The sequence below is a fragment of the Episyrphus balteatus genome, chromosome 3 (assembly GCF_945859705.1).
Source record: "Episyrphus balteatus chromosome 3, idEpiBalt1.1, whole genome shotgun sequence".
In the NCBI taxonomy this organism is placed as follows: Eukaryota; Metazoa; Arthropoda; class Insecta; order Diptera; family Syrphidae; genus Episyrphus; species Episyrphus balteatus.
The window spans coordinates 73,985,504-74,000,458 of NC_079136.1; the positions used below are offsets into that span (position 1 = coordinate 73,985,504).

The 14,955-nt window shown below is 30.4% G+C and overlaps 1 protein-coding gene across 10 annotated transcripts in view; it reads right to left on the reverse strand.

The window, feature by feature from the left end:
- The window catches only part of LOC129913342 (uncharacterized), a 63,343-nt gene that overhangs the window by 15,098 nt on the left and 33,290 nt on the right, over window positions 1-14,955 (reverse strand). For 9 of the 10 annotated variants that reach the window (XM_055991954.1, XM_055991953.1, XM_055991958.1 and 6 more), the window contains exons 4-12: window positions 9,106-9,219; window positions 8,501-8,678; window positions 8,383-8,409; window positions 3,168-3,379; window positions 2,887-3,100; window positions 2,601-2,818; window positions 1,011-1,137; window positions 844-945; window positions 357-782 (exon numbers count right to left, since the gene is read on the reverse strand). In XM_055991954.1, coding sequence (XP_055847929.1) covers window positions 357-782; window positions 844-945; window positions 1,011-1,137; window positions 2,601-2,818; window positions 2,887-3,100; window positions 3,168-3,379; window positions 8,383-8,409; window positions 8,501-8,678; window positions 9,106-9,219 — 1,618 coding nt within the window. The remainder of the gene's footprint in view (window positions 1-356; window positions 783-843; window positions 946-1,010; window positions 1,138-2,600; window positions 2,819-2,886; window positions 3,101-3,167; window positions 3,380-8,382; window positions 8,410-8,500; window positions 8,679-9,105; window positions 9,220-14,955) is intronic. The other variant, XM_055991955.1, reaches the window with a different exon arrangement.

Genomic DNA, 14,955 nt, shown 5'->3' on the forward strand with positions numbered 1-14,955 from the left:
AGGTACACATAAGGCAAAAAATGTTTATTATCATGTTTTTTGAAATTGTGAGGTATTAAAATTATAGGATTTTACTTCGGAATAACATTAACGATTTATTTTTCAAGCATTAAGTTTTGGTTTCCTGGTTAAAACGCAATTTATTCACACTCCATTAAATTTAAAACCGCCATTAAGTACAGGAATTCTTAAAATTTGTATGCAAAAGTTTTCAGGTTAGACACTATGATGTTTAATTCAGGACAGTAAACCAAACTTGAATGCATTTCTGGTGTTTCTTTAAATTTTGTTAAATTCCGAAGCTTTGATCTTTTAAGTTGAATAAGATTTTTAGTAAAAAAAAAAACCTATCTTACCCATAAGCACCTGCTGTCGAGTTGACATTGTCTGCCTTCACTTTAAAATGATCGAAAACAATAGTAACCTGTTCGTTTGGCTCGGCGAGAAAAAGATACGAACAATTCGTTTCGGATGGATAATTGGAAGGATAACGTGGACTATTTAGATCACCGCGCTTTTTTGAACTACTAACATATGTAAAACTACAAGTTCCATCTGGAGCGGCTGTTCCGGGTATCTTGTATTCCGTTTCGAATGTATATTTTCCCTTAAAGCCACGACCTTGTAATTCACCCGAGCTGAAAACCATTGCCAATCGTGGTCCGTCGCTAACGACTTTTTGTGTTTCATTGCCACACAGTTCGTAATCGAATTTATCGTAAGCATCAGCGGTTTCTTGTCCTTTTAGATAGATTTTCAGATATCCATCGGAGCAGTTTGTTCTATTAAATTATAAAGTAGTAAAGGAGCAAATATTTGTGTATTTATAAAGTGTTAACTTACTCGCCCTTGTCCTTGTTTTCAACTTTGGGTATATTAAATGATGAAAACTCTAAACGAACTCGTTCTAAATGCTGAGCATCTTGCATTCCATATATGAAATATCTTTAAGATTTCAAGTTTTTTAGTAGGTATTCTAAGAAAAGGTGTGGGTGATAAGGAGAACTTACCTACAAACCGTTTTAGGGATATAAGGATAGGGATAGTTTGGTGATAGCACAAACCCGGTTGACTCTTTTTTCGAGAGAATCTTTTGATCGCACTCTGAGCCACGTATGTGAATGCCATCGTTTTCACCTGTAAAAAGTTGTTAAAGTGAATGTATAAGTGACCTTATTTGAAAATAAATTCATTAAATAGCTATTCATTAAAACTGGTTAGAAGAATGTAATTAATTGAAACGAAATAACGCAAAATCTGAACTTATGACTAGCAAAAAATCCAATTTTGGAATTCCTTTCATTATTCATTTTAGAAAAAAATGTCGCTTAATACATTCTTACGGGAAGGTATCGATATTGAAGGTGATAGTGTGATTGTGGCGGTTTTAGGGCCAAAAAACCGATTTAACCTATAGCCCCCCTCCAAAAGTTGTTCCTAACAATGTTCCAAATTTTTGAACTTCTAAGTTCAATATTTCGGAAGTAAGTGGTAAACAAAAGAAAAAACAAACTCCCTTTTTTCGATTTCGTAAGTTTTTATAACTATTCTTACCACTTAATTTTAAAAGTATTCTTACCCCTGCTCGAAAAAAATTTGGGTCGTAAAATTTGTTGTCTTAAATAAAAATAAACTTTTCCAATTTTTATTTCAAACATTTTTTTGAAGTCGAATACTTAAATTGGAAATTTTTCATACTAAAAATCAATATTAAGAATCGAAAGTCCGGAACAATCTGGAACAAGTTTTTGGATTTTTGAAATTCGAAAGGGGGATTGTAAATTTTTTTTTTTGTTTTTTCTTATGTTTTAACTTGAATTACTTTAAAGTACTAAATAAACACAGTATATTTTTAACTTTAAGCATTTGAAATTTTTAGGGTTCAATAAGATCTTTTTTTTTATTTTCGTAAAAAAAATTTTTTTATTTGGAAAATGGAAAACAAGATATTGGAAAAGGTCTTTTTTTGGGTTTTTTTTTTTGAAAAAAAAAAACTCAAAACGAATAAACAAAAAAAAAACAAATTTTACTACCTCAATTTGTTATGAAAATGCGGTTGAAAAAAAATATAAAAACTTAAAAAATAGACAAAAACAATTTTTTTGTTTTCCCTTTTGATATATTCAACCTAGAGTCCAAAAACTTGGAACATTGTTAGGAACATCTTTTAAGACCCAAATAAACAAATTTAAAAAATTAAATTTTCGAAAAAAGGGAGTTAGGTCAAAAACTGTTTTTGGATCTAAAACCTTAATTTTTGAAATTTTTTTTATTTGGATTATTCCGGAAAAAATCCGGAACAACCTGGACCAACTTTCAAAAACAATGATTTAAAAGAAGGGGGCTAACTTCAGGCACTCATTGTAGATTTTATAAAAAGAAAAATAAAGTAGTTAAAATGTAGTTAGGCTTTATATCGAAAATCAGACAGCCAGTCAGACGTCAAAAGAAACACGTTTGGCGATTTAATTACAGCTGTAAGCTTTAACCATTTACACCAAATCAATTTATTGATCATTTCTAGTATTCTTTTTCATCTGTCTTAGGTGAGTTTAATTCCATTTATATATAGGTAAAATATATTCAAACATTATACTTACGTATAAAATCTAATTTAACAAAACTTTCGCTAAATTCATAAATTCCTTTAAAACCACGATTTTGTGTATTTGCGGTTCTGGGCAGCGTATAAAAATGAACAAAAAGGCTCGATTCGCTTGAATATAAAACTAAATTTCTCTGTTGTCCGCAATATGTACCGATTAATGCTGACGAATTATCGGGACCATCATACACTTTGATGTAGTCAAATGGACAACTAAAATTATAAAAAAAATATATTAAGTAAATTACATGAACAAATAATAAATAAATATTGAAACTTACTGTGGTCCACCAAAAAACAGATCAAAATCACGAAATTCTAATCTGACTCTTTGATTTGTTTCACCGAGAAATTGATATGTACAAGACATATCCTTTGGATAGGCACCTGGATAAGTTGGCGATATTAAAGCACCTGTTTTATTGAGACTCATGCTAGGAGTAATGGTATAGGAACATGGTGATCCCGCTATTGGTATACCAATTTCATATTCCGCTGAAAAAACACAAAACAAAAATTCAATAAAAAAAAGGACTGACACACACCAAAGAAACAAACTTACATGCGTTTAAAAACCTATAGTGTCCTTCGAATAAATCAGGCTCCGATACATTTTTATTAGTAAAAAACGATATTGCTATTGCCCGATGCATGGATATTCGTCTACGTGGAGGTATTGTGCCACAAAATCTTCCTCCGAATGGCGAGTTTATTAAATCCGCTGGATCCGATGATTGTACCTCTGAGTAAATATCCATATATTCGTGAACACATCTAAAATACAATCAGTAATTAGGCCTTATTGAATTGAATTTTAATCGATTTGCATCTATTATGAGCACTGAGCAGTCTGTAAACAAATCTGACGACTATTATTTTTCATTTGTTTTATGGAAACTATACATACTTATATTGCCATTGAATAACAGTTTCTCAAGCGCTACAAATTTCTCAAGCAGACTTACAAACAAAAAAAACTACAAAGTGAATGGGGATTGTCCTAGATATATTTGTTTCCAAAAATTTGTTTATAAAAAAAATAAATTTCATTGATACAAACATATAGCCCAGAAAAAATATATTTTTTCAAAAAAAAAGAGGTTGTCTGTAAAGCCGGTTTACGGACGATGATTTTACGTGATAACGTCGTCAGAAAACAGATTGTGTGCTTTTACTTTTTTCAAACAATCATAATTTACAAGAAAAACCTAAAAAAATTAGCTTTTTTATTTTCTCATTATTATATTAATTTTTTTATTACAAAAAAATTATGCAATTTAAAAGCCAAGTATTTCTCCTTAAGAATAAAACCATTTTTAAATTTTTACAATGCGCGAAATGTATAAAAATAATTTATTAAAAACAATCATTTTCATCAAAAAAAGCAACAAAAAAAAAAATGAATTTTTATGTTCTCACGTCATTAATTCCATTTTTCCCCCTAACAACCTATACAAAATTTTAAACCATCTGAAAGCTTATTGTCTTAGCTCAAAATATATATATATATCGATCAGGTGAGTGAGACATCTACAAAAAGAGCTAGAATTTTTTGAACTCGATCAAATTTCATTAAAAAAAAGCAAAACAAAACATTTATTTTTATGTTCTCAGGCTATGGAATCAATTTTTTAGTTTGACAACCTATAAAAAATATATACCATGTGAAATCTTATTATTTCACCTTTCATATGACGTATCAATCTCATTTCAAAGATACCTGCAAGAGAAGTTAGAATTTTTTAAAGTCAACCATGTCAAATTTCCAGACTGAGATTACGGTATTTCCCACACTGGTGGCTGTTCGGGGGGCAACAGATCTCCACTGGTGTTTTGAGGTTTTTCGCAAGTTTCTTGATTTTACCAAATGAAAGGTAATTGTATCAGGATGCTCATAAAAGTTTAATAAAATTTCTATCTGCTCTTGGTCAAAAGTTATAACCTGTTGAATTCTAAAATCTCAAAATTATGTTTACGAAAATGATTAAAACTTCGCACACATATAGTCGTAGTCATGGTCTATCATTACTCCATATACTTTATTCCTGTATCTATTAGAAAAAAAAAATTAAAAATAAAAAACGATGAAAATCGGTTAAAAACGGTCAAAAAACGTGTTTTTTAAAAACTTGTTTCTTCCGTTATTCAGTCAAAACTCAATAAAACTTACTTCCAAGTTTTTGCACATGTATGCATAAAACCAAAACTTACATGTCCTATGAGATTTTTTGAACGCTCCAAAAAAAAGCTAAAAATCAAAAATTACCCAAAAATACCACTAAAAAAACAAGGTGTTTTTCAAAAATACATATTTCGAAACGCAGAGTGTTGGAAAAAAAATCCGTATCAGAAGCCTAATTTTTTTTTCCTCATCTTTCACCTGGGATCTCTAGAATTTTCAAAAAAATGTCTTTACCCAAAATCATCATTTTGTCATAGCCATAACACGTGTACAACGTTCAAACAAAACGTTATAGCTTAGTTTCATTTTTTCTTAAATGCAGTTATTCTTAAATTAATCTCATCTATCTATAGCAAAAAAATCAATTCTCTACGACTTCACGTTTAGATTTTAGCCCAAATTTCATCTTTCCGTTTTACCCCTGTTTACCCTATTAAATGACGGAATTTTTAAAAATCTTTCATTTGGATTAAGCTTTAGGTTATTATCTTTCAAATAAGCTATAGAAGATTTTTGTATCTCTAATAGTTTATTTTTAATTTTTTAATTGAAATTTTTGCGCGCACTGCGAAAGTGCGAGACTGTAACGTTAGAAAATGGCGTCACTTTTTTGTGGTGGCTGCCATGGTTCATCGATTTATAAGACGTTATCACGTCAAAAATTTGTAACAGGCTGATTTTTGGTATACAGCTTGGTGTTAGTGTGGTTTACAATCTGTTAAAAGTCCTAAAGTTTCCTCTATCCGCTAGTCCCATTATAAGGGGTCAAAGGTCACAACAATTTTTATTTGAAAAACGGGACAGAGGAAACTTCAGGACCTTTCACAGATTGTAAACCACACTAACACCAAGCTGTATACCAAAAATCAGCCTGTTACAAATTTTTTGAACTTATTCAACCGTCTTCTCCTCTTGCATATGCAGTTTTAAAAGAAATGAAAAAAAAAAAAAAATACAAAATGGAGCACGTATACACCACAGTGCACGTGGACAACGTGCAAATAATGCTAATTACAAGTTTGACCTTGGTGCCAAGATACCCAAATTGATATTAAATAACATTTACCATTGATAAATTGAACAATTCTTTTGACTTCAGACTTCAGTGTCAATAAATAAATAGAAAAACAAAATCCTTTAAACAAAGAATCAAACACTTAGAAATATTTGTTCGGCCTCGTAAATTCTGCTTTTTTTAATGTTACAAAAACAAAACATAAATAAATTTGAACTAGCGTAATACAAAACAAATACAAATAAAGAATATAAAAAGTATATTACTAAATAATAGCTTTGGTTTCTTATAAACCATAAAGCCCTTCTCAAGGATTTTTTTAGATATCAAATCCACACTCCTATAAAGCGATTGTGGCGCTACACCTCTCGCTAGCAGATTTTTGTCCTAATGTGACTTCTATATCTAATTATTCAATGCTTTTAATATGCTCATAGCAAAAAGTAGTTTATTTATTGGCAAAGATAACATTTCAGAGAAAATTTTGAAAAAAAAGTCGGATTTGTAACAAAATAAATATAAATAACACGGTGTAACACTCAAAATATACGCGGGCGGAGACCTATCAGGTTTTGTAGAGCTAGTCGCACTGAATACGAAACGGTATTTGAAAATCCCCTAACACCCCCAAAATCTGGAGTTACGGGCAAAAAACGGTTTTTTGGACCTTCACCCATTGAAAAAATTCTAGCTTCGACAATTTTTTTCCCATTTTCGATTTTTTTACAGTTTCTGATAGAAGATAAATATACCTTTTTAACAATGTATAAAACATGTAACTCGGTTAATCCACTTAGAATTTATAAGATGTCAAAGTTCAAAAATTCAATTTTTTTTGTCTTTTGCCCAACTTCGACATCAATTTAAAGTATATGTTTTCAAAACAACATGCTATTAAAAAAATATATTCTTAAACTATATCTATTTCCCAATTGATCGAGGTATTTTTTATGAAAATCACTTCAAAATTGGCTTAGAAAAAAAAATTTTTCGATTTCAACCCAGATACAGAAATTCGAACTTTTAGGTATAGAACAAAAATGTTGTTTCGGCACGTAGTAGGATAAGTTGGGCGCCAAGATTTGATGAAGAGTTTTTGTAGAGGAGCTCAATACAAACATTTTTTTTCTTTGGAAGGGGGGTCTATCTCCCCCCGTTTAGGTGGGAGGGGCATTTTTCTAAAAAAAAATTATCAAAATAAAAAAAAATTATTAAAAAACAACGGCAACACTAACAGTAATAAATGATACCATTTCCAAAAGGCAAAATTGTGCATTTGATTCTAGTTTTTAAATCAATATAATATTACCAATAGTTTTTGAAATAATCGATTTCAAAGTTAAAAATAGGGGGAAAAAAAATTTTAAAACTCATTTTATACTATTTATGTCCAGACTGTGAATTTAAGTAAATAAATTACTTAAACAGAAAACTGCCTCAATTAATTCCTTATCGAACAGTGAAAACTATATATTTCTATGTCTTCTAGTTTTTGAGAAAATTGAAAAATAAAAACAAATAAAAACAAAAAATATTTTGAAAAAAGAAAAATCTGATAAAATAATTTTTCAATTTTCTCAAAAACTAGAAGACATAGAAACATATAGTTTTCACTGTTCGATAAGGAATCAATTGAGGCAGTTTTCTGTGTGAGTAATTTGTTTACTTAAGTTCACAGTCTAGACAAAAATAGTATAAAATGAGTTTAAAAAAAAATTTTTTCGCCAATTTTTATTTTTGAAATCGATTATTTCAAAAACTATTGGTTATGTTATATTGATTTAAAAATTAGAATCAAATGTACAATTTTCCCTTTCGGAAATGGTATCATTTATTACTGTAAGTGTTGCCGTTGTTTTTTAATAATTTTTTTTTATTTTGATAATTTTTTTTTAGAAAACTGCCCCTCCCACCTAAACGGGGGGAGATAGACCCCCTTTCCAAAGAAAAAAATGTTTGTATTGAGCTCCTCTACAAAAACCCGTTATCAAATCCTGGCGCCCAGGTTATCCTACTACGTGCCGAAACAACATTTTTGTTCTATACCTAAAAGTTCGAATTTCTGTATCTGGGTTGAAATCGAAAATTTTTTTTTTCTAAGTCAATTTTGGAGTGATTTTCATAAAAAATACCTCGATTGATTGGAAAATAGATATAGTTTATGAATATATTTTTTAAATAGCATGTTGTTTTGAAAACATATACTTTAAATTGATGCCGAATTTGGGCAAAAGACGAAAAAAATGGAATTTTTGAACTTTGACAGCTTATAAATTCTAAGTGGTTTAACCGAGTTACATGTTTTATACATTGTTGAAAAGGTATATTTATCTTCTATCAGAAACTGTAAAAAAATCGAAAATGGGTAAAAAATTGTCGAAGCTAGAATTTTTTCAATGGGTGAAGGTCCAAAAAACCGTTTTTTGCCCGTAACTCCAGATTTTGGGGGTGTTAGGGGATTTTCAAATACCGTTTCGTATTCAGTGCGACTAGCTCTACAAAACCTGATAGGTCTCCGCCCGCGTATATTTTAAAACCTCATTTTTGTAACACCGTGTAATTTTCAAATCTTATACTTACGTTGGCAATTCACCGACAGCAGATCCACTAAAAGACAAGAAATATTTACATGCAGTTTTAGTTTTCATCAAGTTTTATTTTTATTGTTTGTATTTAATAAATAAATTTTTACACTTACTCTGGTGGACTTCCTCTTAAATTAAATGTCGTAAATACTACTTCCACTCGCTGCCCCGGGCCTGCTAAGAAGATATACAAACATTGTCGAGAATGATTTCTCGGATTGTGAACCAGAGGTGCTGAAAATGTGCCATTCTGTGGACCGCCAACTCTTGAAACGAACGTTTGATCGCATTCTAAAAATAAAAGAAAAAATAAATGATTTTAGTAAAAAACATTAAACAAAAATTTCTAAAATCAGTGAAAACTAAACCCTAATTCCAAAAACCAAGAGATTAAATCAAAATTATTGCTGAAAATAACATAACCAACAAAACACCGTAGCCTTTTTTTATAAAATTTGTGTAAGTCACTAAATATAAAAATATAGAGACTACAAACTTTGAGAATATTTTTGTTTATTAAATGAGAAACTTTTGAGCAACTACATAAATGTGTACAGAAATTCAAAAATGTTTAAAACTCCATAGAGAATTTGGGACAGTCTAACCTGCACAATACATTTTTTATGTCACCAAATTAAATTAAAAATAATTGTGTTTGAAAATAAAATTTATAAATAATTCAAATAGAACTCCATTGAATGATTTATAGATAACCTACTTGGAGATTTTGTTGGTCTCGGCAGAGTTTCCAGATATGCCATCACCGGCTTCAAAGCACTATGTGTTTGGGACGGTCCATCTTTTAACTCAGTAGTGTCGAAACTGTACTCCGCTGCCGAGATATAGGGTTAGCATAAAATAAAACAAAATATCAAATTTAGCTTCAGAAGAAAACCAATAAAAAACAGTAATAATGAAAATATCAAAAACTTTTATCAAAATAAGATATTTTCTAAAAAAAGGTACTGAAAATAGAGAAGAATGACCAAAGTCGATATCTTCAAAATGTATAAATTATAGCAAATCTTGATAGAAAGTTCCTGCAAAGATAAAGATAAACTGAAGCATTAGCTCTCCGACCTCCATTCAATTTCTTAATTGGTTTTGCGTTCCTTCACCAATTTTGATAATTCTTTATTTTCGAATTGTTATTTACTACGTGTTTTGTAATAATTTCTTGATCCCGATTTCCCGTAAATAGCTATTAGAGCGGGCGGCCACTGCAGAAACGCTCAACTCATCGAGCTAAAGAAAATTTTAAATGGGAAGTGAAAGAGGGCTATTAGTAGTTACGAAAACCACAGGTCTTCCCGTTCGCATCCTGGCACGATTGGCGTGGTAAAGTGCATTGTGCATCTCATAGAGCTAAAAGACGATATTGGTGTCAAATTAAAGGTGAGATTGTCAGGTATCAAAATTCAGAGGTCTTCTGGGCGAAAGTCTGACAGTTTTGTCCTGCAGCCCGTTTTAAGGTTAGAAGCGATGAAAGTGAGTTTTTTAATAAAGTCTGGTTTTTTGGTATGTTGGTGGATGACTTAAGGAACTTTTTCACTATAAAATAAAAATAAGAGTCATCAGCATTTAAATACAAAACGGTTTTTTGGAAAAAGCTTCATAGATTCTTAAAAATGACCCAAAGTATATGCAAAACTACGAATAATTCGCGAAAAAGTCTCAAATAATACGCTGCGCCCCTTACAACTAACCGAAAAAAAATTAGAATTTAATTTCAAATTAAAGCTAATAATGTCTTTTTTTGAAAACCAGAGGTCTTCCAAGCGCCATCTTGACATTTCACTCCCCAGCCTGCTTGAACGTTTTAAGTGAAAAACGCTCCTAACCTTAAAACAAGCTGCGTGACTTAACTTCCAATTTTTGGCTTGGAAGACCTCTGGTTTTCAAAAAAAGACATTATTAGCTTTAATTTAAAATTAAAGTCGACTTTTAATTCGGTAAGTTGTAAGGGGCGCAGCGTATTATTTGAGACTTTTTCATGAATTATTCGTAGTTTTGCATATAATTTGGGTTATTGTTAATAAACTATCAAGCTTTTTCCAAAACATCGTTTTATATTTAAATGCTAATAACTCTTATTTTTATTTTATAGTGAAAAAACTCCTTAACTCATCCACCAAAATACCAAAAAACAAGACTTTATGAAAAAACTCACTCTTATCGCTTCTAACCTTAAAACGGGCTGCATGACAAAACTGCCAGACTTTCGCCCGGAAGACCTCTGAATTTTGATACCTGACAATCTCACCTTTAATTTGACACCAATATCGTCTTTTAGCTCTATGAGATGCACAATGCACTTTACCACGCCAATCGTGCCAGGATGCGAACGGGAAGACCTGTGGTTTTCGTAACTACTAATAGCCCTCTTTCACTTCCCATTTAAAATTTTCTTTAGCTCGATGAGTTGAGCGTTTCTGCAGTGGCCGCCCGGTCTATATACCTATCAAAGTTTTTGATTTAAAAAAAATATGTTTTCTTTTGAAAATGAGTCGTTAAATTTTTTGTAAATTTTGTTTTGATGTGTAAAATAGAAATTTCTTAAAAATGCTAAATAATTTTTTTTGTTTTCATAAATGTTTGAAATTTTTGTAAATGGTAGAATTAAGAACACAAGCAATATAATTTAACCAGCGTTACCGTTAAGCGACTTTAGTCGCTATTAGCGACCTTTTTGAAGCCTTAGCGACCAAGCGACGACTTTTTATTTAAAGCGACTTTTTCACTAATTTCATAATAGCGACTTTTTTTTTCTTTCTAAAAATTGTATTTCTTTATTAATTTTGAACATTTAGAGCTTCAAATTTGTGTTTCTTTTTTCGTTCTGAACGTATTCTGAGCTAGTTCAGAGCACCATCGATGGACTCAGAATAAAATAACTGAGCAGACCGAGTTGAATGCTGAAGGCTGAACACAAGCATTTAGCAAGTGAAATTGAAAAAAATTTCAAACAAATAAAATAATGGCGCAAGAGTGCAGTAGTCGTTCTAGTTTTTTATTTTTATTCAACCCTTTTGGACCCAGCGTTACTCTCATGTAACATATTTTTAAAAAATCGTAAAAAATATTCCATTAAATATTTTTTTTAGGTTTCGATGGCTTAATTGAAAGATAATAATGCCTATTTATTTATTTAATATGTTAAATGGTTACATTAGAAATAAACTTAAATACTAACAATGGAATTATTAAACCACTGGATTATTACAAAAATTTAGTCAAATATCATACCTTTAATTTTTGTTAATCGAAAAAGGGACTGATATTCACATTTTTTTCTTTTTTTTGCAAACATTTTTTTATATATGGTCATAGTTTTGAAAAAAGATATAGAAAATGTTAATGCAATGAAAAAAAAAATGTTAATTTTCAATGAAAAAATTTAGTGAGCACAGCATTTTGAAGGCAATTTAATCTTCTTTTTTTCTTTGGAGCAATGTTTATGTCTATCTCAACCCAAAAAAAATGTATAACTAAAAAAACAAAAAAACTCAAAAATTCGATTTTTTTGATATTTTTTTTATGATTGTTTCGACTACTGTGGTATGGAATTTTTTTCAATTTTCAATTTTTTCAATTTTTAAAAAACATTATTCCAATAGGAAATTTAATTCTCTATAAAAAATTTTATATGCAATATATCAAAATTTTGCTTGGTTTACGAGGTATATTGAAAAAACCAAAAAGGGGGCTTTTGCACCCCTATCTTCAGTTTCCACCCTCTCATTTAATAGCACTCCGCAATTTTATCTTCTTTTATAACCCATTCAACGATTCCTGCAATAAAAACCCGTGAACGTCTTAGTTCCTTTCTAAACTACATAATCAATAGCCTATTAAGATCCCAAAATGAAGACTGTTTTTTTTTAGTTTCTAATTTCGTTATTGTTAATGAAAACTTTGTTTCAAGACAACTTATGTTTATTTTTCTATGTAAAAACATATTATGAAAACGATTTAGCGACTTTTTTTTTTTAAATAGCGACTTTTTCGACAAAAAAGCGACTTTTTTTCAATTTTTCAGGTTAGCGACCTTTTTTTTCTAAAAGCGACTTTTTTAGCGACCTTTCAAAAATTTTCAACGGTAACGCTGAATTTAACTACCCAAATTTAAAGAGTGTTCTTTTTAGAAGAAAAGTTGGATTTCAATACTTAAATTTAATGTCGAAGCAATTGAAGCATGTAATACCTGATTTAAGCGTGTTTTTCAACTTGAATCATACAAAAATTTGCATTTAAAACATTAAAAAGAGAATAGCTTTTATTTATTTCAGCATAATAAAACACCCATAAGTTGCAGTAGTAAAAATAAAAAACCCATGTGGCAACAAAAAAACGAAGAAATTTGAATACAAATTAAGAAGGTAACAACTACTGAAAATTTTTAGTGTATGAACCTTAGTTTTCTATCTTGATCAATCGTCTACTCCTCCCCTACTCTTGCACACGCGGTTAAAAAGAAAATAAAAATTATTAAAATTAAAATAAAAATTGTTAAACGGAAAAAAATCCCTTAAAATAGTTTTGGTTTCTTAGTAACCAAAAAATCCTTTTTTCAAGACTATCGAATATACAATCCAGTAAAGCGAATCTGGATGTTTTTACTGGTTAATCAATGGCAATACCAAGCAATACCCAATACTAGATACAGGGGCGTACACTCCCTTGGGGCAAGCGGGGCGGTGCCCCGGGGCCCCCGACCGACCCCAGGGCCCCCACTGGAGACAATGCAGAGAAGGAAACTGTTAGCATAAATTGAGTTACGAAGTAACCAGGGAGACAAATTATGTCACACACAATATATGTAGCCACACAATATATGTATATTGATTTTAAAAAAAGGGGATCCAAAAAAATAAACTTCTTATTTAAAAGAAAAATTATAATTTTATTTTAGTGCCCCAAAAAATATCTTTGCCACCACAAATAATACAAAAATATTATTTGAGGATACTCAAAAGTGGTTCTAAACAATCAAATGGAAAATTAAATATAAATTCAGGGGCCCCAGCATAAATACATCAGGGCCCAAAATAAAAACATTGCGTTATTGGTGGCATCCCGAATATTACCTACTTCAGAACAGAGGCCCCAATACCTATTAATTCTTGGCTCCAAAAAACTTATATTATATTTTAGGGGCCTCTGAGCACTTAATTTTGAGGCTCTAAAAATAATTTTTCAGAGGCCCCAAAATAAAAAAAAATATGTCTGATGATGGAAAATAAAATATGTATTTATTACTTCAGAACAGAGGTCCTAAGAACTATCAATTCTTAGATAAAAAATTTTTATTTTAGGGGTCCCTAAATATTTAATTTTGGGGGCCCCTAGTACAAGTGTTTACTACTTTTATGAGAGACATTTTAAGTAAGTATAGCAAAGTGCATTACGAACATATTAAAACATTAAAATAAACCTAAAAATAAATAAGCCATACAAAAAAAAACGTATGGTGCATACGTAATTTTTTTTATGTAACTAAGGGGCCCCCAAATATCAAAGGGGTCCCAAAATTTAGTCTTACCCCGGGGCCCCGGCGACTCAACGTACGCCACTGACTAGATATCTTAGATCAAACCCCAACAATTTTGTCAATATTTGGCCATTAAATATTTTTCTTCGTTCTGTCCAATTGTCCTGATTTACAATATAGTTTAAAATATTTAAGATAATCTTCTCTTCGAAAATTTACATTTATTTACCTACTAAAACATATACTTCTAAAACAATACTAATACCAATACACAACAAAACAAATCTAATGTATATCCTTCGAAGAGCCTTGTCAAGTTTATAAGTTAGCTATATCTTAATCAGAATATATCGACTATTATAATACTCTATAATCTTAATTCCCGTCTCTACATTTTTTTTGAAAGGGATATATACGTACAAGACAACCGATAAATTTTATCTCATAACATTTTAATCAGTAATGCCCTATGCATGGCTACTACATCTTTTTCTTGATGAGTAGTGTGCAAAAGGGTGTATAAGTAAATGTATATGCGATATTAAAAGTATAGGTATACCTACGTACAAGAACGTACAAGAAGATTGATTGGGTCGATACTAATAGATACATAAATGCAAACATACTACTCAATAAGGACACGACCGACTTTGCCAGAAGAGGATGACTTTACAGCATCTTTTTATATTGAAAGAAAATCTCTGTTATAATTCTCGCTTATGTACCTTTTAAAAAGAGGTTCTTTATTATAATAGAAATATTTCTTATACATATACTTAAAGATGCTTTTTTTTACAACAATTTTGAGAATGTACTTTTTTTTTTTATTAAATCCCTAAAGTTCAAGGTAGGACAATGAATGAATAATAAAAAAAAAAAATATATAACAAAAGAAATTGAAAGCGAGTGTGGGATCCTGTAAACAACAAGGACTATTCAACCAAACAATGACAAGCGTATAGATATCGTTTTGTGTCCTTATTTTATCACTTTTTTCACTCGTTATGTATTCTCTTAAGCCACTTGACATTATGTTAACCTTATATTCATAGGAAAATGTGGTCTGTTATGGGATCG